Source organism: Sinocyclocheilus grahami, unplaced genomic scaffold (genome assembly GCF_001515645.1).
Source record: "Sinocyclocheilus grahami isolate Dianchi unplaced genomic scaffold, SAMN03320097.WGS_v1.1 scaffold415.1, whole genome shotgun sequence".
Lineage (NCBI taxonomy): Eukaryota > Metazoa > Chordata > Actinopteri > Cypriniformes > Cyprinidae > Sinocyclocheilus > Sinocyclocheilus grahami.
The window spans coordinates 280180-303173 of NW_015505594.1; the positions used below are offsets into that span (position 1 = coordinate 280180).

The 22994-nt window shown below is 35.7% G+C and overlaps 1 protein-coding gene across 3 annotated transcripts in view; it reads left to right on the forward strand.

The window, feature by feature from the left end:
• Positions 1 to 22994, forward strand: part of LOC107551123 (arf-GAP with SH3 domain, ANK repeat and PH domain-containing protein 2-like) — a 37367-nt gene that overhangs the window by 3413 nt on the left and 10960 nt on the right. For 2 of the 3 annotated variants that reach the window (XM_016232617.1, XM_016232618.1), the window contains exons 2-17: positions 8619 to 8691; positions 9057 to 9202; positions 9507 to 9581; positions 10177 to 10226; positions 11189 to 11318; positions 12109 to 12194; positions 12604 to 12679; positions 15105 to 15191; positions 15906 to 15917; positions 16874 to 16974; positions 17261 to 17330; positions 18241 to 18328; positions 18750 to 18798; positions 20129 to 20292; positions 21376 to 21509; positions 21719 to 21810. In XM_016232617.1, coding sequence (XP_016088103.1) covers positions 8619 to 8691; positions 9057 to 9202; positions 9507 to 9581; positions 10177 to 10226; positions 11189 to 11318; positions 12109 to 12194; positions 12604 to 12679; positions 15105 to 15191; positions 15906 to 15917; positions 16874 to 16974; positions 17261 to 17330; positions 18241 to 18328; positions 18750 to 18798; positions 20129 to 20292; positions 21376 to 21509; positions 21719 to 21810 — 1433 coding nt within the window. The remainder of the gene's footprint in view (positions 1 to 8618; positions 8692 to 9056; positions 9203 to 9506; positions 9582 to 10176; positions 10227 to 11188; positions 11319 to 12108; positions 12195 to 12603; positions 12680 to 15104; positions 15192 to 15905; positions 15918 to 16873; positions 16975 to 17260; positions 17331 to 18240; positions 18329 to 18749; positions 18799 to 20128; positions 20293 to 21375; positions 21510 to 21718; positions 21811 to 22994) is intronic. The other variant, XM_016232619.1, reaches the window with a different exon arrangement.

A 22994-nucleotide genomic window follows, 5' to 3' on the forward strand; every position in this document is an offset into this window, starting at 1 on the left:
ATGTAGAAATCGAATATTCAAGCTGTTTATTAATTTTTCCACCCATGAACGAAAAACGAAAATTTAAGCTGAATTCTTGTTTTTTGTTTTTTGGAAAAACAAAAAAAGAGCCGTTTTCAAATTTTTCTACTTTCAATATTAAATCTAAAAACGAATGATCGAATGATACACGGATTCAGTTGAATCAGGGTATCTTCCGTCCAATCAATTTTTGTTTTAATATTGAAATCTGAAAAATGAAAAACGGGCACATATTTCGTTTTTCATTTTTCAGATTTCAATATTAAAACAAAAATTGATTGGACGGAAGATACCCTGATTCAGTTGGATCCACCAACCTGATATTGGAGAAAATTAAAGAGAGGGAAATAAGACAACACAGATGCTTTGCCTTAATCTGCAGTGACCTCAAGAGAGATAATGGGAACCCCATGCTATAATAGAGTCTGTGTTTAGGTCATGTGACTTAATGACAAAGCAGGAGCTGAAAAGATTTCCCTGGACAGTCTGATGATGATCCAATACACACCTCAGCTATCTCTCTTCAACGCAACATGGTGCTTGTGTGTTCCCATTGTATGTTGCTGAAAGTAAATTGAAATGAGAGGCGATTGGGGATTAGCAGAGGCACCGGAGAGGAATAATGAAAGATAATTGGAGTGCTTGGATAATCTTCTGCACAAGCAGTAGCCCAGGCTGTTGTGGCACGCCTTGTTTTTCTTATATAAAGTAATGCAGAGTTACCCATTCATTCAGAGTGGAGACACCTGATATTACTATTATCTTCATTCCTGGAGCATTTGGTGACAGTAGGATGAGCAAAGGCATAGTAGGTTTTTCCTCAGGTTTCTTAAAGATACAATCAGTATTTTTTTCCTAATAAGTTGTTTTAAACAAAGAAATTAATAGTATTTTTTAAAATATATATTTAAAATTGAATGATATTAATCTTCTAGAAAATAGTACTACTGAGAGCATCTTCAAAATAAAATAAAATAAAATTAATTCAAAAGGTAAAGTAATTGATAACCCATTTGACTTAACCCTGTGGCATTGCTTCCCAGTTAAATGCATTACTGTCAATTTAGCAGCTCTTAATGCTATGAAAGGCAGTTTGACGCACTTACTAGTGATTTCACAAACATGGATCCCATTTTCTTATGTACTTGAAGGGACAGTTGAATGAAAACTCTGTCGTTGTTTACTCACTGTCATGTTGTTCAAACCTGTATGACTTTTTTTCTTCTGTGGAACACGAAGAAGATATTTTAAGTGTTTTACAGTGGAAGTCAATGGTAAACAAAACAGTTTCGTTATCAATATTTCTCAAAATATCTTCTTTTGACTTCCTTAGAAGAAAGTCATACAGGTTTGGAATGAGGGTGAGTTAATGATGACAGAATAGCTATTTTTTGGGTGAAATATCCCTTTAAAAGTTTATTTCATTATGTCATATGTCATTTTGGCAACATCTTTTCAAAGGAAGTGGCATCAGCATATTTTATATCATAAAACATCTGCTGACTTCATGATAAACCTGCTCTGGATTCTTCATGCTGCTGAGCTTCATCTGAGTGGGTTGATCTTTCTAAATGTCTATGCACTGTGGACACAATATAGCATAATATAGCAAAATAGCATGCCTTATCACTTTATATGAGACCCACAGGTCTAAATGAGTGGTCATAGCACTTCTGGACTACATTTGTATATAGGCTATCCAAGATGTCAGTTTGAAAATTTCCAGTTTTAAGTCACTTTTTACCTTTTTGCCTTACAATGTACAGATAATGACTGAGAAAGTGAACTCATGGTTGTGTGGTGCGATATTGTTTGAGTTTCACTTCTGGCCTTGGTTAAGTAGCTGAAATCCACCAGTGGTGAAAAGAGTGAACTGTGTGGGCTTTGCTTTATTAAGCACAAAAGAGGGAGATAAACATTTGGTTGTGCTCCTCAATTATAGAATGCCTTGGAGCTCAAAACATTATTACTGCATGTCTTATGGTGGATTCCTGACAGGAAGCATTGGGGCTTTTATGTTTTAGTACAAGAAACTGTTCCGGGTTTTTTTATTTTTATTTATTTTTTTCCAATAAATTAGACATTGTTTTCCCCAAGGAAAATAAATACGTTTTGGAAAAAGAACCTGAAAGAAATAAGATTTTAATTAAAATGTGAGAAACAGCACCATTGTCAGAGGAACATCTTCACTGGCGAATGAATCCAATAATTGGATTTTTTTTAATTCAAAATTTTATGTCATATTATATTATAATATTATCCCATATTAAGGTATTATTTCATATTTAGGTGAAAACCAGACCAATTTTGGTTCAGTTAGTTGCCACACTCTAAAGTGGAACCAGATGAACTCAAGAAGTCCTGCATACGTCACCAAGGAGAAGCTGAACCACACTTTTAAAATGACGTGTCTCCAGCTAAGAAAAATATGTTCGAAAAGTACCATATTAAGGTATTATTTCATATTTAGGTGAAAACCAGACCAATTTTGGTTCAGTTAGTCATTTATTTCTAAATTTAATATCCATCCATCCATTCTCCAAACTGCTTGTCCTCTTTAGGGTAGTGGATCACTGTGCTGTCCATAAAGAAGTTGAATGCTTCTCTCCCAGGTACAATGTTAGGAAGAGTAGGATGGCATTTCTCTTGGCAGTTTAAACTGAATCAACAACATTCTGGTGACAACTTTCATAAGCCCATCACTGTGTCTGTTTACTTTGAGTATGTATGGCTGTTCTATCCTTTCTATGTGTGCTGTGGGGAATTTCCCAAGCATTTTCATGTAATAGCACTAAATGCACACAAAAGCCAATCCAAAAGGCCAGGCACCATTGCTGCCATAAAGAACAAAAGATCTGTGAGGTTTAGCCGTGCTGAGTACAGAATTCTCATTCTGCCTAGTCAGGGGAATGTGAATTTCAGCATGGAATGCTGTTCCAGGTGAACCACTGCACGGTTGAATTGTTACTGGCCCAGTGTACACAGAGCTGACTGGAAGGGCTAAAGTTAAGAAAGTTAAACATCCTTGATGTAAAATGAGCGGCTCTGAATGTGATTCCTGGGTTTCCTGTTTATCTAACTTAAATGAAGTGTTAAAGCTACAAAAAGAACATAAGAACAACATAAAGCATATAAAGATATTCCATACAACTTATGCAATCTATTCTGTCTTCTCAAGCTATGATAGTTTTATGTGAAGAACAGGCCAAATTGAAGTTGGAAATCTGCATTGAAAATCATGTCAGCCTAGCAGCTTCTGCAATAAATGTCTCCTTTTGTGTCCCACAGAAAAAAAATCTAAAAATCATACATGTTTGAGGGTGAGTAAATAATGCCAGCATTTTTAATTTGGGATCAGATATCCCTTTAAGTGTTTGTTAAGTGACAGTTGACTCTTGCCCAGTGTCAGATGATTTCAGATCACACCCAACATGTTTCTCAATTGTGCTGCATGAGGAGTTCATTACAGGCTCTCTGAACTAAGAACAGTGAATTACATTTTCCTCTTCACACTATCATGTGCGACACCAATGAATATTAATTGCTTATAATCCTTTTATGCTGGCATTTGACAGGCCTATTTCATTAGATTGTAAAAACAGCAAGATAAGACAAGAGTGCCACAGACAGAGGTCCTCGGCTTTGAAACAGGAATAAGTCTCCATAGAAACTGAGATTTTTTTTTTTTAAGGAAGTTGAAGGCTAAGGAGAACAAAGAATCTAATAGTTACAGAGTTTTAATCATGTTATGAAACTGCTCTCCTGCGCTTAACATGCAGTAACAATAAACATGAACGTTGTGCTTTTGACTCGCATTTATGCATTCCAGTGCGCTACATTACCATTGTTTTTTCTATGTAAAAACATGCTAGACAGTCATCTTTAATGGTTGCATTCACGTCTCATGCAAACAGGGAATGTTCTCAGAACTTTGGCTAATGTTCTGGCAAGATATGAACAAACACTCTTCCAGTAACATTAATGGAATGTTCTTACAAAGATATCAGGTCTTTAATAATGTTCTTAGCACAAACTTTAGCACAAAAAAGGTTATTTGTACATCATTCATGGAACATTCTTCTGAAACATTTTAATTGGATGTTCATGTAACGTTTTCTAAACGTTTTTATTTCAGAACACTTAGAGAATATTCAAAAGTAGCATTCCCATAATGTTTGCAAATTGATCAAATGGAATGTATCCTTAACATTTGTATATAACCAAGGATATTTTCATAACTCACTGGGAATATTAGCAAAATGCTTTTCGATCATATTTTTCTTAGCTGGAGACACGTCATTTTAAAAGTGTGGTTCAGCTTCTACTTGGTGACGTATGCAGGACTTCTTGTGTTCATCGGGTTCCACTTTAGAGTGTGGCACCTACAGCTTAAAATCCAACCAACAACCACTGGATAGATCGAATATCCATTACACTCAGGTGTATATCACAATATTGAAGAAAAGATTGCAACTCATTGTGACTTTAAGAACTCAAACACAGGACGTGTGTGAATGTGTGAATGTGGCCATCTAACATCCACCTAGAACACACTAGCAACCGCATAGCAGTGTGTTAAAACACTCAGAATAGCGAGGTGACCATATAGCAATTAATTTTTCTTTGAAACGTGAAAACCTAATTTATATGTTAAGGTTAGAATACACCACATGTCTTTTAAAATCTGAAATGATTTTTAAACAGTAGGAATCATTTACGGCATCATGGTTACAGAGCAAAATTGGGCATCATACAATACCAGACTTTCAATTTGGTACGAACACAAAAAATGAAATAGTCTTCCTTCCTTAAAGGGTTAGTTCACCCAAAAATGAAAATTCTGTCATTAATTACTTACCCTCATGTCGTTCCAAACCCGTAAGACCTCCGTTCATCTTCGGAACACAAATTAAGATATTTTTGATGCATTCTGACAGCTCTCTGACCCTCCCATAGACAGAAAGGGTCCTTACACGATCAACGTCCAGAAACGTAGGTTTCGTAGATTATTTTATGATCGGTAAAATAATCCATGTGACATCAGGGGTTCAACCGTAATTTTACGAAGCTACGAGAATACTTTTTGTGTGCAAGAGAAAAAAAAAACTACTTTATTCAACTATTCGTCTCCTCCGCGTCACCCTAGCGCCATTTTGGAGAGTATCCACTGAACACAAATGGTTTATGATATTCTGTATCAGTTGCGCCATACATTTTCTACATTGTTTGTGCTTTGATTTGATGTGGTTTGATTTTGATTTTTGACGTGGTGCGGCTGACACAGAACAACATACGCTGTTTGCGTTCAGTGTATACCGATCTCCTTGCTATGTTTTTGGACGTTGATCGTGTAAGGACCCTTGCTGACTATGGGAGGGTCAGAGAGCTGTCAGAATGCATCAAAAATATCTTAATTTGTGTTCCGAAGATGAACGGAGGACTTACGGGTTTGGAACGACATGAGGGTAAGTAATTAATGACAGAATTTTCATTTTTAGGTGAACTAACCCTTTAGTGTCAACTTCTACAGACTGCAAATCGGGGCAAAATTTGGGCAAAATTAGTGTATTCCAGCATTTAATGCCTGTTGTCATTGAGTTTGTGTGCTTCCTTGCATTGAATTATGGGTATATGATATGGGTGTGATAGTAAAAACACTGTTTTGAGTTGATTTACATTTTACAGTGCTGTTTTTGACCTGGAACAAGTGCAGCATATAGACTATCTATTAAATGTACTGTTGTAGATAATTGACTCTTCAGTTTGATCCTCACATGGCAGCTGCCCTCTTTCCTTTTTTCTCAACTGGAGCAAACAAATGAATTGCTTTGCCAAAGGCATTCTGGGGACACCCTCAAGTATTAAACCCAAAATCTTTTTTAGCTAATAGGATTTTGGAGATTTGTCTCTTTGTAAAAATGTGATAATGCTAAATCACCTGTGGTTAAAAAGATGGGCACCATTTAGGGTCGTGCTAAACATGCTGATGGGATATGGGCTAGGGAAGTGTTACAACCCTCTGCAGGGCTTCATTCTACACCCTGAGGAACAAACTGTTTATCCTGAATGAAGGGAGGGATAATTGGGACAGACATCCACAAGAAATACTGTTTCCCATTCAAGAGCTAGGGAAGTGTTACAACCCTCTGCAGGGCTTCATTCTACACCCTGAGGAACAAACTGTTTATCCTGAATGAAGGGAGGAATAATTGGGACAGACATCCACAAGAAATACTGTTTCCCATTCAAGATATGAAGAAACTAGACTCTCACTGACTGTCAATCTCAGGCATGTTGCGACACTATGTGAAATAAAACCTGGAATCTTGTTTATGAGGCCCCATAATGCAACACATGTTTTCTTATTGCACAACATGAGCCCTACACTATGTGGTAGGTGGAAATAGCTTAAATGAGCCAAATTGTTGAAGACTTCACCGCAGTTCATTATTCTGAACCACACACAGCAATGTATCATGCTCTCAGATGGCAGACTGTAAACAAGTGACTATGAAGCTGTTAATTAATTTTTCCTTGCTTGCTAATTTAGTGACACAACAATAAGACTTCATGCTCCAGTTGCTGCCTTATAGTGACTCAACTTTTGCATAATTCATGTCACTAGATTAGATTTTAGTATAGAAAATATAGCAGGTGTAATTTCAGCAGTCAAGTTTCAGTGGGCAAACGCTCTGGGCCTTTCATGATTTCATAATCGATTCACAATTGCATGTAATTGCTGTTGTTGAAACAGGAAATGTGTTTCTGTAAGGAGCCATTTCAAGATCTTTTTGTGTGCCTGTATGTGTGTTTCCTTGTGGCTATTTCAACACGTTTTAAACAAATTGAAGTGGTCTGTAATGAAAATACATTTATGAATTTTGCAGAAGCTTTTATGCAAATTGACGTACACTGAACTCAAGGTACTGTTCAAAAGTTTGGGGTTGGTAAGATCTTTTAATGCTTTTGAAAGAAGGCTACATTTTATTGATAAAAAAAAAGTAAAATAACTGTTTTCTATCGTAATATAATTTAAAATGTAATTTATTCCTGTCATGGCAATTGGCAAAGCAAAATTTTTAGTGTCAATTACTCCAGTCTTCATTATCACAAGATCCCTCAGAAATCATTCTAATATTCTATATGATATGCTGTTCAAAAACATTTCTTATATTGAACATTTGAAAACAGTTGTGTAAATCATCTTACATTTTTTTTGGGATTCTTTAATGAATAGAAAGTTCAAAAGCATTAAAGGGGTCATATGATGCGATTAAAATTTTTCCTTTCTCTTTGAAGTGTTACAAGCTCTTGGTGCATAAAGAAGATCTGTAAAGTTGCAAAGACTAAAGTCTCAAATCCAAAGAGATATTCTTTATAAAAGTTAAGAGTCAACCACGCCTACCTAAAACGGCTCATTCTAACACGCCACCGCATGTCTACGTCACGATGTGGGAAGATTTGCATAACGCCGCCCAAATGTTCACGCAAAGAAAGAAGGCGTAACTTTTATTCTCGCTGTAGTATTGTTGTTGCCACTGCCGACATGTCGTGAAGGCGCTGTGTGTTTCGTTGTGAAAGCAAAACTACTTTGTTTGGTCTTCCAAAAGAGGACGATATCCGCTGCGTCATGTTTATAGCTGATCCGTGCTGGTTGCTGAGGAAATACATCAACTTCGCGCTGTGGATCGCCGGATCGGCTTTCACCGTGGACGAAGTGGAGTCCAGCCCGGGGTCGTACGTTTTTCATATTTATAGGATTTGCCACTGATGATTCAAACACGAGTTTTGAGCAGTGTAGAGTAGCGCTTGTTGTTTGTCATTTCTCTGATCATAAATGCAGACATGGTTTTATGTTTACGCGGCGCAATGCAACGCGTAAAAAGACAGTACATGTCCCCACTGGATGCAACAAATGCCTTGTTTATAATGGGTTTTAATGTTTTTGAATCATCGCTCCAGCCTGACAGGGCATCACTGTATGGTAAGGGGCGTAACATTTCCATCACACGCTTGAGGTATTCAGCCAATCACAACGCACTGGATAGCTGGCCAGTCAGAGCACACCTCGTTTTTCAGACCGATGAGCTTTGTAAAAATCGACGCGTTTCAGAAAGGCGGGGCATAGAGGAGAAACAATAATGTACAGTATGTGGAAAATAATGTGTTTTTTTAACCTTAAACCGCATAAACACATTTCATTACACCAAATACACAAAATAATGTTCTTTTTAGCAGCATCATATGACCCCTTTAATTTGAAATAGAAATCTTTTGATCAATATAATGCGTTCTTGCTAAATAAAAGTATTAATTTCTTTAAAAAACAAAAAAACTTACTGACCCCAGACTTTTGAACAGTAGAGTATAGATTTTTTCAGTGCGGGTATTCCCTGGGAATCGAACCCATGACCTCATCAGTGCTAGTGCCATGCTCTACTTTATGAGCTAAAGGGAAAAGTATGTGGTATTTTATTGTTAAAACATACATCTTATTCACTAATCCAGTTTAAAAAAGTAAATGTAAAATCTTCCTGCGAAATCCTCCCTCAGTGTTGCTGATGAGACATTTATTTTTTCTTTCTTTCCTTTAACAGGCCTTGGACTCTGACCGCACAATCTTGCAGAAAATGAAGAAAGCAGCCAAAGCAAAGCACATCTCTGGCCAAGGTAACATGAATAACATTGAATCTTTTGGGTGTATTTGTGTTTACACGTGTGAGAAAATACCTGAAAAGGTATCATGATTCATTTCTCAGTTAGTCGGTTGCTTGCAACATTTTGTCACAAACGTCTTTACAATGCCAATTGATTTTCGAATTTCCTGCACATTAGACTGTAAGCAGCATTCATTTAGTCTTTTGAATATGCATTAATTCATTAGAGAGATTGACAGAGCATGCAAAACATTTCCTTCAGCCCAGCTATGTATGAATTGTTTTCATGTGCTTTTAACCAAATCAACTTTTTTCTTCTTAGTTATATTCCATGGTTTGTGGGTTTGTGTTGAATTTTTGCTGCTGATCTCCCTCCAGACCACATATCACATTTGGAGTCATACATCAATTCAATGGAGAAGTTGGCTGTGAATTTCTGCAACAATGGAGAACAGGAAGTAGCCTCTGCATTTAATAAGTTTGCAGAATTCTCCAAAGAACTGCTGCCGCCAATGAAGAACTTGGTGAGACACATGGAGCTCCGGGGAGGGCTTTCCGTTAGGCTTCTGTGTAATCCCATAGAGTGTTTTTAGTATTAGTCATGGTTTGGACTTACAAGAAAGGCCTTATCTGCAAACAACTCGCCAAAGTTTGTCTCAGTTCTCTGTCCACAGTTCCTTATTCCTTCCATGCGTATTCCTGTTAAATTGATTTTTAAAGTAAAAACATGTTTAATCTGCTTGTTTGCAAGTATACGCTGACATAAACTGGGTCTAAATGGGTTTTGCCAGCTAATACTTTCCATTTTAATATTTCTGTTTTTATCAGTTTAAGAGCATGTTGCACAATGTCAACTTCTTCCTGGACTCACTGGTAAAAGGGGATCTGAAAGAGGTCAAAGGAGTAAGTTGAAATCTGCAATACAAGCGATCCACTTGAAGTGACATTTTTCTTGTGTTTGCTTTGTAAATGTTACCATCAGATAAATGTAGATAAATCTGGCTTTAACTAATTTTATAAGTTCAGATAATTAAATCAGATTTCAACCATTTGTATAAATATTACATTTGCCATGGCATTTTTTGATAGTACCCCACTGTATACCATTATAGTGAATAATTACCATCTTCTTATACCATAGTATTCACAAAGCACTCTAAGGTACCAAAAAATGAAATGACAATGGTGTCCAAAAATACTTTTTGATATTTTTGTTGCTTTGTTAGTAATTCTACTGTATGATGCTAATATAGATGAAGTGTGCAGGATATTTTCCCAGAAGGCAACAAGGCATATGTGTTCCCTGCCTGTGCAAGTAGAAATCGATTACATAGATCATTACCATAAGCACAGTGTTTAATGTGAGCAGATGGTAATGAGGCCTATGATAAGATAGTATATATAATAATTCTTCTCTATCTGTCTTGATGCTCTTGTCTTTTACCATAAGATGATGTAAGTCTGTCTCTGTTCTAACTCCTTGTTTTCATCTTGTCAGGACCTGAAAAAGCCTTTTGACAAGGCGTGGAGAGATTATGAGAATAAATTGTGAGTGCTTTTTAGAACACTGTTTTCAAACTAGGCTGTTTTGTCTTATTTGACACCAACTGCGCAATGGTTTATTTAGATTTATTAGAAAAGAGATATTGCAAAATCTTCGAAATGAGCAAGAGAACAAGAAAACTGTGTGTGTGTGTGTGTGTCTGTGTCTGTGTGTGTGTGTGTGTGTGTGTGTCAAATAACAACCCATTTTAGAAACTGTAGGATTCATATACTTTGTGCCTCATATGTTACATATTCTCTGTAGCATCACCATCACTCTCACTTGTTCTCTTCCTCATATTTATTCACACATTTTTTTTACAAGCCGTGGTTGTTTAGGTTGCTTAGTGTAGTTTTATTCTTGTGTACGTATCAGTAGGACTCAAGAGCTCCTTCATGAACACCAAACCAGAAATGTGGTCCTTTTGGCATGTATTACAACGGATATCATGTGAAAATATTATTAATATTATGAAATACCCTTTTTTTAAAACAAAAACTGTAGGTGGAAACTGAGAAGTAGCACATACATTCTGATACATGTTTCATCCAGACAAATATATTTAACAAATAATGAGATTAATCAGAATTTGTTGTCATTTTAATCTATTATTACGCAACAATTTTTAAATACTTTTAATTTTTGACAGCCCTAATATAAATATAAGTCATACTTTCTGTTTTGTAGATTTAACGCAGCAAAGTTGAAAGTCCATGATCTTCTAACTTGCTAATCCTTGATTGTTACCAGAAATCCTTTCAGTACTTCCTGTATCGTTATTTTGCTCCTTCTAATTTCTGTTCTTCATTTAATTGTAATTCTTGTAAGTGCCTCGCTTCACTTCTCTTACAATACTTTTGTATTGTGTTTCCACGAATCAAATACGTACCATCTGTTTGTGTATTATGTAGTACTAAACTATACAGTAGACCTGACCACATTGTCATGTGATTTCTGTCCCCTTCAGCACTAAAATTGAAAAAGAGAAGAGGGAACTGGCGAAGCAGTACGGTATGGTGCGCACAGAGGTGAGCGGAGGAGAGATTGCAGAAGAGATGGAGAAAGAGCGCAGGATGTTCCAGCTACAGATGTGTGAAGTAAGATCCGCTCATGTTTGTGTAAGCTGCTGTAGAGGAACATGACAGATGTTGTTAGATTAATGCTGTAATCAGCTAATCTGTATTGTCATCTGTAAATATTAATGGTAAAAACTTTTCCTAGGACACTATTACTTTAAACTAGGAGTTTTTAATCTTTTTGATGCCTAGCATGGGTGAATATGATGGTCCCATTTACTGTATATTGTGTAACATTAAAATGAATAATAAATTGAATATGAAAGACTCTAAACAGTCACTGACTGTATACCTGCACGACCTAACACTATACTATTAAAGGTTTAGGGTCCGTAAGAATTTTTATTGTTACGAAAGAGCTCTCTTATGGTCACCAAGGCTGCGTTTATTTGATCAAAAATACACTAAAATCTGTACAATTGTAAAATATTATTACAAATATTTAAATAACTGTTTTCTGTTTGAATATATTAAAATGTAATTTATTCCTGTGATTCAAAGCTGAATTTTCAACAGCCATTATTCAAGTCTTCAGTGTCACATGATCCTTCAGAAATCATTCTGATATGCTGATTTGGTGCTCAAGAAACATTTCTTACTATCATCAATATTAAGCAGTTGTGCTGCTTAATATTTTTGTTGAAACCGTGATGCAGTTTTTTCAGGATTCTTTGATGAATAGAAAGTAAAAAAGCATTTATTTGAAATAGAATTTTTTTATAACAATGTAAAAGTCTTTATCGATGTAATGTGTCCTTGCTGAATAGAAGTAATCATTTCTTTAAATCTCATTTGTTCTCCTCATATACAGTACCTTATTAAAGTAAATGAAATTAAGACCAAGAAAGGAGTAGACCTGCTACAGAACCTCATCAAACACTACCACTCTCAATGCAAGTAAGTCTGTGATAAAACTGTGATTTTTTTTAAAGGTTTTGTAACTTTATTGTGCATTTCTATGGATATATAACAATCCTTCGTACGAGAAGTCACCGTAAAGCAAGATATTCAGTCTCCCACAATAGATCTGTCCAATGGCATGAACCGTACCATGGCAAAATGAACAAAGTCATCCATGTGGGCTGGGCAGCACATCACCATCAGTGTTAAATGTGTGTGTGGTTTGACTGATTGCTTTTCTTTATAGTTGCATCCCTCCATGCTCGAGTCTGATACTCTGATAGACTGGAATTTGAGAGGGTGTGAAACCATTGAAAGAAGCGCGAAAGAGGAATAGAGATGCTGCCTTGACTAACAATGCCATTTTGTTATGGGATTTGTAATTAAAATGGCTCTCTCCTGTCAGTTTCTTTCAGGAGTGTTTGGCGGCAACGGAAAAACTCAAGCAGTACATTGATGTCCTGACGGGCCAGTTGAGTGCTGTGAGTGATCCTGCCCATGTTTGCTGCTTGCACAGATATGTTCTTAATGTATAGGGCAGATGACATGCTGTGGCACAAATCCCACTTTACAATTATAATCAGCCACAAACACACTTACGCAAGTGCAAGAAATAAGGATGAACAGCCCTCTAAGGTGTATTTTTCCTTGCTTTCATTCTTGTTTTTGTGTTGCCAAAGGCTTCATACACAAAATACCCAAACCTCAAATAGATGGTAACAGGTTTAACCAAACTGCATTGTAATGCTGCATGAAAGGGAAAAAGAAAATACTAATAATAGTAACAACAACAACAACAATAATAATAATATAATGATAACAATAAAATGTCGGCATATAAATAATTATTGTGTTGTTATTCTTGTTAATAATAATAATAGTATATATAAAATATACAATATAAAACAATAGTATATATATAATTATATAAAATAAAACATTGTCATAATATAAAATATATTGAAATATATAATATAAATTTAATATAATTTAACATAAAATATCTAAACATATATTGTCATAAATTACTATTGTTGTTCTATTGTTTTTCTTCTATAAGGCTTATTATTATTATTATTGAATATTGCTATTACTATTACTAATCCCAATTATAATAATTTAAATTACAGTATATTATTGTTATTATTATTATTACCCACCCTGTTCTATCCTTTTAGCTCTCCTTAGCTTGTATCTTACAGTACAATGTGATTATAACTCTAGTTTGAAATAGGGAAGAATTGTCCAAATATTTTTATCACTTGACAGACCTTTAGCTTTTAAATTTAGCATAATTATACTAAACTGACATTTCAATTGTAAATTCAGAGAGCTTGCCATTTAGCGAGTAATGGCTTACTCAAGGAAAGGTCAGAATGCATAAAAAGGCATTGAAATCCAAACTGACTTGAAATAATTCAGACAGATAACCTGTACATCATCTGCCGAGCGATTTGATAGATTAGGCCCTGTATACTCAAAATCCATTCCGACGAACAGGATCAGCCCTGTGTGTGTGTGTGTGTGTGTGTTTATGGGAGGCATGGTCATGTGGTGGAGCGGCTAATCAGTATTCAGAACACATCTCACTTTGTAGCAATGAAGCTCAGGATGAGCGTGACATTGGCCCCAATCACTCAGTCCATCATATAGATCCCCAGTGTATTAATATTTCTTCATATAGGCTATACCATCTTATAAGCGAGGTCTTTATTTTTTAAATTGAAAAGTACAGAGGATCCATCACATTCTTTGTTCATTCTCAGCCAAATATATCTCAGTGAGTAGATTGCTCATGCTGAGCAGCAAATTACTTTTGGGCAATTGTTCTGCGTCTTTATGGCATCCCATCATCCCCCAAACTAACACAATGCATTCTCGATATTTCTTCATCTCCTTGTACGTGCTTTGTATAGTCAGCCCAGATCAATAGTTTGAAGGCTAAAAATAGTTAAGTCGAACATCTCAATACGTGCACATCCACACTGATGTAACCAAGGTGGCCAAGCGACTCACATCTTAGATATAAAATGTAATCCTGCTGAAAAACCCTTCTTTAAAAACATCCTAATGTGGATTAAGTTGGTCTAGTTGGACTCTTGGTCTGGTTTAGCTGGTTAACCTGCTGATTTCCTAGCTCGGCCAGCTGATAAGCATCCAAAATTCCTCTTAAAGTACCTAGCAACCAGGATTATTTTCATTAACTGAAACTATTAAAACATGTGTGTTAATTGAAATAAATCTGAAATAAAAAAATAAATATTAGATGAAAAACTTAAAACTAAAACTAAACTATAACTAAAATAAAAAATTACATCTAAATAAATAAATACAAATTACAAAAGCACAAAAAGAGCTAAAATATCAAATTAACTCAACTAAAATTATAATGATAACTGGAAATATAAAAGTAAAAGCTCATTAAAAATAGAAATAAATACTATAATAGTATATAAATAATACTAAATTAACACAGAACCATCTAGCAACTGCATAGCAACCTACTCAGAACTGGGAAGCGCTTCCAACATTTTCTTGATGGTAAAAATGTTGATTGTTTTACATCCCAGATTTTCATTCTTGACCACGAAGAACCACAACAGAGCGGCTTTTGTTTGCTTTGATCACAGCGCATCAAGGTTACCAGCCTTCACCGCTATACCTCACACTGACTCAGCACTGTAAGCAGTTGGTAACAGTAAATTTATGGCTGATAAAGCAGACGGCTTTTTTCAGCTGCAGTGATGTTGTGAGTGACAGACAGCTTAATGAAAGGGCCATTGTCTTACTCAAAGTCTAAGTAATCACGCTTAGAAAAACACGGCTGGAGGAATGTACATGGAGGAGAGGACTTGTAGGAAGTGTCTGGAGGAATTTAAGTGTGTGTGTGTGTGTGTGTTTATGTAGATCAAACATCAGCAGGATGATGAGAAGAGACAGCTCTGTTCTCTCAGAGATCAGCTCAGACCTGCTCTGCTGCCCGAATTCAAAGAGGTAAAGACCGACACTCTATTTGCACATTATTCCCGCTCCGTATGCACACACATTTTTCCTGCTTTGGAATTCACACAAATTTCTCATGCCTGCTTTCACCTATTACACTTTCAGCTGTTCAGTTTACAAATTCTAAACAGGTTTTTTTTTTTTTTACATTTCCTTTGTATATGATCATACATTGTATGGTTAAGTTAAATTGAAGGCTTTATGTATAGTGGAGACTGGGGCAAGTTGTCACAAGGGCTATTTCCCAGTAACTCAGTCATTTTGATTTTGATTTTGATCCTTTTTGCGATGATATATTTGCATTCACACACACACACTGATATATACAGTATATATATATATATATATATATAAATGTATGTATATCACTGATATATCCCTAACCCACCGCTATGCTCTACTATATGTTTTTCCTGTCTCAGAGTTCACCCACCACTATTGATTCACTCCAGGAAAATCAATAACATTTTATGTTGCAGTGCATGCCGGTATATATTATTTGTCAGGGTAATAAATAGATAGGGTCTTATGGAGTAATTTGTTAGTCCTATTCAAGTATTAAATGGGATTATGGTGGAGGCGGATCAATGTATATTTGTTACTGTCAATCATCTTCTACAATAAATTAAAAAAAAATGCCTGGAATGACTGTGAAGAGCAGCTCTTAACATAATTGTTTTTCTAAATGCTTCTTTGACAAAATAGCAGTCCAGGAGAGTAAGTTGAGACGTTTTTTTTTTAATTAGCATGTGATGTTATCAAGCTGCTGTAATTACCTATAAACACTTGCATGTGAACTGTCACCTTATGTTTCCCACTGTAGTTGAAAAAATGTACATGTGCATGTGTGACATTGTCGCTAGGAATGCACCTTTTGCTGTCAGACTGCTGCAAAATTCATGTCCGACTATCATGGTTTTTTTTTTCTGATAGCCGTTGATATTTGGAATATTTCAGGTTAAGTTAAGATGTCAACAGCATGCTGTCGACTGTTACACTACTATCTTTGTACATTTGCCCTGTAGATGTCCATTGTACAAATATATTTAAATCTTAATCTTAAATTCAAATTTTTTTTAAATTTCAGGTATGATTTGAAATTATCATTGAAACATCATTTATCCCGAAATATTCCTTAATTTATTTTTTAAATTAAATTTATACTCATTGCATGAGTGACATTCATCTGTTGTGCATTTCCTGCATGTATTAACTCTTCATCATAAGTGTGAGCTGGTACTTCCTCTTAATGTTAGCACCTTTCTGCATGAATAACATGAAGTTTGTGTGACTTTCTCCTCAGCTTGAGTAGTGTAGACTTTACTTTTACATTCAGCCAAAAATGAAACTTCAGTCATCATTTAATCCCACTAATTTCAGCCTAAGCCTGTATAACTTTCTTTTTTCCACGAAACCCAAGATAATATATTTCGCACAATGTTCACACTGCTCTTTTCTGTAGAATAAAAGTGAACTGTAATCATATCTAGTCATATAGACTAATTTTATGGTAATTTAATGTACCCAAGAACAAAAAAGAAAGAAAATGATACAGCAACTATCCCTTTAAGCTGTTTTGTGCAATATCCCATGCACAGACTCAATCACCAAAGCTTCTTGGGCACCACATATAAACAAACCATGACTTTCCCGTTTATGCTTCTGTTGTGCAGGATTCTCTAAGCAGACAGACTGTGTACAGCATGCACCAGCTTCAAGGCAACAAGCAATATGGCACAGATAAATCAGGCTACCTCTACAAGAGGAGTGATGGGTAAATGAATTAATGTTGTAGCAAATGGTTGTGATATTATCAAATTACTGTTCCCGGATCCTGCATTCTTCAAACATGACGTATAATCCACTCATTCATTAAGATTTCACTGATAAATCCTTTTGGAAGTGCTTTGGTAGCCCTTCGTTTCAAATTATTCATGTGTTGTAGGACACGCTGTGCTGGGAGTTACACACGTATCTGTCTCTGCGTTCACTATACAGCTTTGTGTTGATTGAGGAGAAAGTGATGTAGATGCTGTGCTGTAATCTCATTTCTCTGATAGGTTGAGGAAGATGTGGCAGAAGAGGAAATGTACCGTGCAGAACTGCTATCTTACCATCGCTCATGGAACCGTGAGTACTCACATCACTCTCTGTAAATCCAGAAGCAAGCTTTTTTTTTCTTCTGCTGGTTTCTGTGATAAAATGTGAATACATCCTGGATATACATTCAGTTCTACAATGTAGGCTGTAATGGTGCTGTAAAACTTGGTATAACCTTATTAAAGCACTCTTCAGGTTTTTAGTTTACCAAATGAGAGTTGCAGATTTTCTCAGGAATATCTGTAAGGCCTTTGCAGACCAATCAGGAATTTTTTGTCAGCAAAATCATGCATATGATATCAAACAATGCATCTTAAAATGGCATTTCACACCTAGTATTGTAGTATTGTACTGTGTGGATCTGTCATTTTTAATTTTGTAAAATTGTTTTGATATTTAATGACACATTGGACATAATTTTTGTGACTTTTTTGTTTTGTATCTTTATATTTACAGTACAGTTCTAAAGTTTATGGTTATAAGATATTTTATGTTTTTGAAAGGCATCTTTTTTGCTCACCAAGGCTACATTTATTTGATCAAAATCAATAAAAACAGTAATATTTTTAAATAACGGAATATATTTTAAAATGTAATTTATTTCTGTGATGACAAAGCTGAATTTTCAGAAGCTATTACTCCAGTCTTCAGTTTCACATATTTTTATATTTATTAGTACACATTTTGTATTATAATTTACTTATTATAATTTTTACTTTTTATTGATACTATATTTATTTATAAATATATAAATATTCATATTTACCGGTAATTTAATTTATATAATTATTTTATATTTTATGCTTCCATGATGTTCAGTTACATTTTCAAAGGTTGAAACCAATGCTGATACAAAATACAAATGAGATGTAAATTAATATCACTAAACGGGCCTTTAGTCATGATATGTTAGTGATGATGTGCTATCCTTTTGTTGCAGCCTAATAAATCACCAGCTAAACTGAATCTCCTCACCTGCCAAGTCAAACCAAGTCTGGAAGACAAGAAATGCTTTGACCTCATCTCACGTGAGTTTACCACACACTCTCAAAGGTAGATTTCAGGATCTTCACGCCAAGCTGAAGCGTACCAGCCTCAGGCTATTTTTGGTGAAGAGAATTGTTAATTGTATCTGAATGCATCCATGCATTATTCTGGCCTCATGTCTCTAGTGTCATTATGCCATTATGTATGAATCATGACATATTTTGAGATATGTCTTTGAACTAAAGACAGGTTGTTCTGAAAACAGGGCACTATTTAAATTCAGTATTTGCACTTGAGCACAAATTGTTTGTTCTTTCCTGCCACTTCTATTTTAACAAAAGACCTCAAACCTGTTTTATCTCTCCTGATTCTTTGCTGATTACATGTTAGCTGGTGCCAGCTGAGAATGAATTGTGAATTTGCAAAGAAATAATGAGGGGTTTTTAAAATTTTTTTTTTTAGATAATCGAACTTACCATTTTCTGGCTGATGATGAGTCTGATTGTGTGGCGTAAGTATTTCTTTTGTTTATTCACAGCAAAAAGCCCTATTTAGTTTGTTGATATTTCAACCTTAAAGAACCTACTCAAGCTTTTATGTACCTGAATGAGTCATTTCAACATAATTACGCATAAATCCAAGCAATAAAATGCAACGCAAACCATTTTTTTCATACTGCATTTATCTATAACTATGCACAAAAATGTGTCTTGAATTAATACAGAGATGTAAATGATGTATTACTGTATTTACTGTTGAAATAGGAAGTGTGAGCAAGAAATATCAGATAAATAATAATAAATAAATATTTCCTGAGCACCAGATCGGCATATTTAATATTATTTCTGAAGCATCAAATGACACTGAAGACTGGAATAATGTCTGCTAAAAATTCAGCTTTGCATCGCATGAATAAATTACTTTTAAAAATATCTTAAAATAGAAAACTGTTATTTTAAATTGTAACAATATTTCACAGTATTGCTGCTTTACTGTATTTTTGATCAAATAAATGTAGCCTTGGTTAGCAAAAGAGACTTCTTTTAAAAACAAATAAAGAATTATACCAACCCCAAACTTCTGAACGCTAGTGTATATTTGCTAAACGTGAATTTTATCACTGCTTAGGAATACACTTGCATAAAGATGACCTCAAAGCTAACAGTCATGAACCAAAAGCTACATAACTCTGATTCTGATTTTATGGGCTCTTTAAAGACAAATGCTTTTACTCTGCCAGACACTGATCTGTCTGAGTCTCAGTCCACCAATGTGACTGTCAGATGAGAATGTGTGGACGGTGTCAAATAGGAAAGAGCTTGTATAATTTTCTGTGCACACTCACCTCTCCCAATTTGTCCTTTCCTTCTTGACAGAGTAACACCCTTTCTTGGAGAGAAAGAAAAATATGTAACATTTCTTCCTCTGATGTGGCTGTCTGTACGTTGATTGAAGTGCTTCCCATTTCAGATCACAGCCCAGGCTTCTATCTTCAGCTAAATGTCAGAGCTGAAGAGGAGCGAGTGAAGAGATTATTGATAGTCACATTATACCGCACCTTTTCAGAAATGAATCCAAACGAGTTTATTCACTGAATAGAAGTACACAAAGCCTTGAACTGTACACAGAAATTCCCTGAGCTGTGACCGAGGGCATCTTCTCATTAATTGCAAATGAATCCTGATGTAACCTCTCAGAGCAGGATCATTATTAGTCACAAATGACTTTTTTATGCATGGTGCCACCTGGGAATACTGATGTAATCTACATGTCTTCAATCTGAAGTTTCTTGTCGCCCTCTAATGGTTATATTTATTTTTGCACCTTACTAAAAATATCAGGTGGATATCAGTGCTAACAAACAGTAAGCAGGAGGCTCTAAATGTGGCTCTGGATGAGAGGAGGCAAAGTGGGGAGAACAGTGTTGAGGATCTGACACGAGCCATCACTGAGGATATTCGCCGCATGCCTGGAAACAATGTTTGCTGCGACTGTGGGGCCCCAGGTGCAAAAATAACATTTTTACAGTAACACAAATGTTTTTGGACATGTGCTTTAAGTATTAAGGTGTTCTTTGAAGTGTCTAGAAGTCCTGTGTAAATACCATGGTAAATGAAAATGACTCTTTTTGACTCCACTATAGGTAGAATCTAAATATTCAGAATAGTGGTTGATTAATTGGCATTTTTTTAGTTACCAGTTCTTAAAATTTTATATTTTGGTTTCCCCAGTCTTGAATATTTTGTTACAGTCTTGTTCAGTACAATGGTTATAACATTGTGAGTCATTAACAGTTTTGGTCTGTTGTCCCAGAAGACTAAAAATGAAATGTAGCATGTTAAAAGCGAGTTTGGTCAACTTTTAGCCACACAAATCTAATGTCAAGGGGTCTTGAACAGTTCTCACAGACAGCGCAGTTGGAATAAAACTAGAAACTGGGTTAGAAATGGAAACTAAGTGGTTTAAGCAGACAGCTACTTTGGAAATGGGCCCCATCTAGCACCCTGAGCTGGTTCTCTGTTCATGCTGTTTTTTCAGTGCCTGTCCATAAATCATATTTAATTAAATAAGAACTCAGTGAGTGTACATGAGCGAACGGCCTGCTTGATTTATAGGCATGTTTCCTCTAAGAAAGGCTGATGATTTGGCTGGAGAGTACAGATTTTCCTCGGCTGCACCTTTTGTCTCCATTGCAAAATGTGTCATTGAATATTACCGGAGCACTTTCACACTGGGCCAATGTTATTTTTGTATTATTTATTATATATTATTATAGTAATTATTAATATGTTGAAGTACATTTAATTTTTTTATTTTCAGTTTTTTATTTAAATTTTAGTATTTTACAAACAATATGTCACCCCTGGTTGTAAGATATAACATTTTGTTTTTTTTACATACTTTATTTGTACTTTGTAAACAAGTTATACTTCAATGATAAGAACATGAGGAGTGTAAAACAGGTCATCTTGTCAATCAGGCTGTATTTATTGCTAATAAGCCTTCATTTACCCTTCATTTGACCTTTGTTTAGTTTCGGACTGTCAAGCAGCTGATAATGTGTTTTCCTTACATTCTTTCCTTTCAGATCCGTCTTGGATCTCTATAAACCTGGGAATCCTGACGTGCATTGAGTGCTCAGGGATCCATCGGGAAATGGGTGTACATTATTCACGTATTCAGTCGCTTTCACTTGACAAACTAGGCACTTCAGAATTGCTGGTAAGGATTTACAGTTTTCAACAGACAAGGAATTCATTAATTCATTCAAGGAATTCAATTAATTCATGCACTGTTTACTGTAGCAGGTTGTCATCTTTAATGCACTCGTGAATAGAGAGATTTTTTTACAGTATGACAATATCAGCAATTTCATATGAGCTTAACCACTATCTGCAGATTTATGGCTCTTTCTCTCTTATGCTCCTTAGTTGGCGAGAAACGTGGGGAATTCAGGTTTTAATGAAATTGTGGAGGCCAGTCTTCCTAGTCCCTCTGTGAAGCCATCAGCAGAGAGTGACATGTGAGTGATGAGCAGCCCTGTAATTGCTTATCAAACGTCAGCCAAATGGTTTCAGCTCTTGGAGTCTCTGTGTCCCCATAGCACCCGATGTCTTTAGCATTTCCCATAGAATTCGTACCACTCAATTCCCTCTCAATCATGATTTTTTTTTCCAGCAAAAGAGCACTTTTCATGACTGGGCCAGCGGTAACCTCTCTGTACACAATTAACCTGTCTGCAGATGGTGCAAAGCTTTTAAATTTGTTTTAAATTGATCATTCATGAAAGTAATTTGAAAGCTTAGGAACATCCAAATTACTTTAACCTTCAGACTGAACAGTTTGACTTACCCTGCTGTCACAATCAATGAAGGAAGTATGGTTGTTTACACTAATCTTGCCAGCTGTCCTAATTGAATAGCACTATTAATAGATTCTTGGACAGAGCCCTGAAATAACATTCATATTTATAACATGTTGTTAACAATGTAATCTATTCCTGTGATGGCAAAACTGAATTTTCAGCAGCCATTATTCCAGTCTTAAGTGTCACATGATCTTTCAGAAATCATTCTAATATGCTGATTTGGTGTTCAAGAAACATTTCCTATAATTGTCAATGCTGTAAACAGTCAAAAGAACAGCATTTATTTGAAATAGGTATCGTTTGTCTGACTGTAACTTTTAATCAACTGAATGCGTCCTTGTGGAATACAAGTATTAATTTCTTTCAAGAAAAATGTTTTGTTTGCAAACAGTAGTTGTAAGTCTTAAAGGTACAGTAGCAAAATAGCCTGTGCAGTTTTAAGGGTCAGAGAGAGTGCAAATGGTCATGTAAAGCTAAATAACTGCTTTTTTTGTTGCAAGAATCCTTGGATTTTTAATTAACATAACTGAATTGATTTCAGGAATACACAAAAAATGCTTGGGAAGCATGGCCCCTTTAAGACCTCTCACAGCTGTTGTCTGCTGGTGTCTGTCTCAGGGCTCAGGGCTGGATTTTTTCCTAATGGCAGTCTCCGTAGTGTTTCAACCCACATCTGTCCAACAAGGTACCCTGAAAAGAGAGGATAGTTGCACTAATGAGAGTCACGTCCGATACCAGTCATATTCGTCCTTAGGGCGGTGCCACACCGGGCCCCGCACTCGAGGGGGCCCTGTGGCGAACAGACCAAAGGGGACCCCCCCCCCCCCCCCGGAATGGGA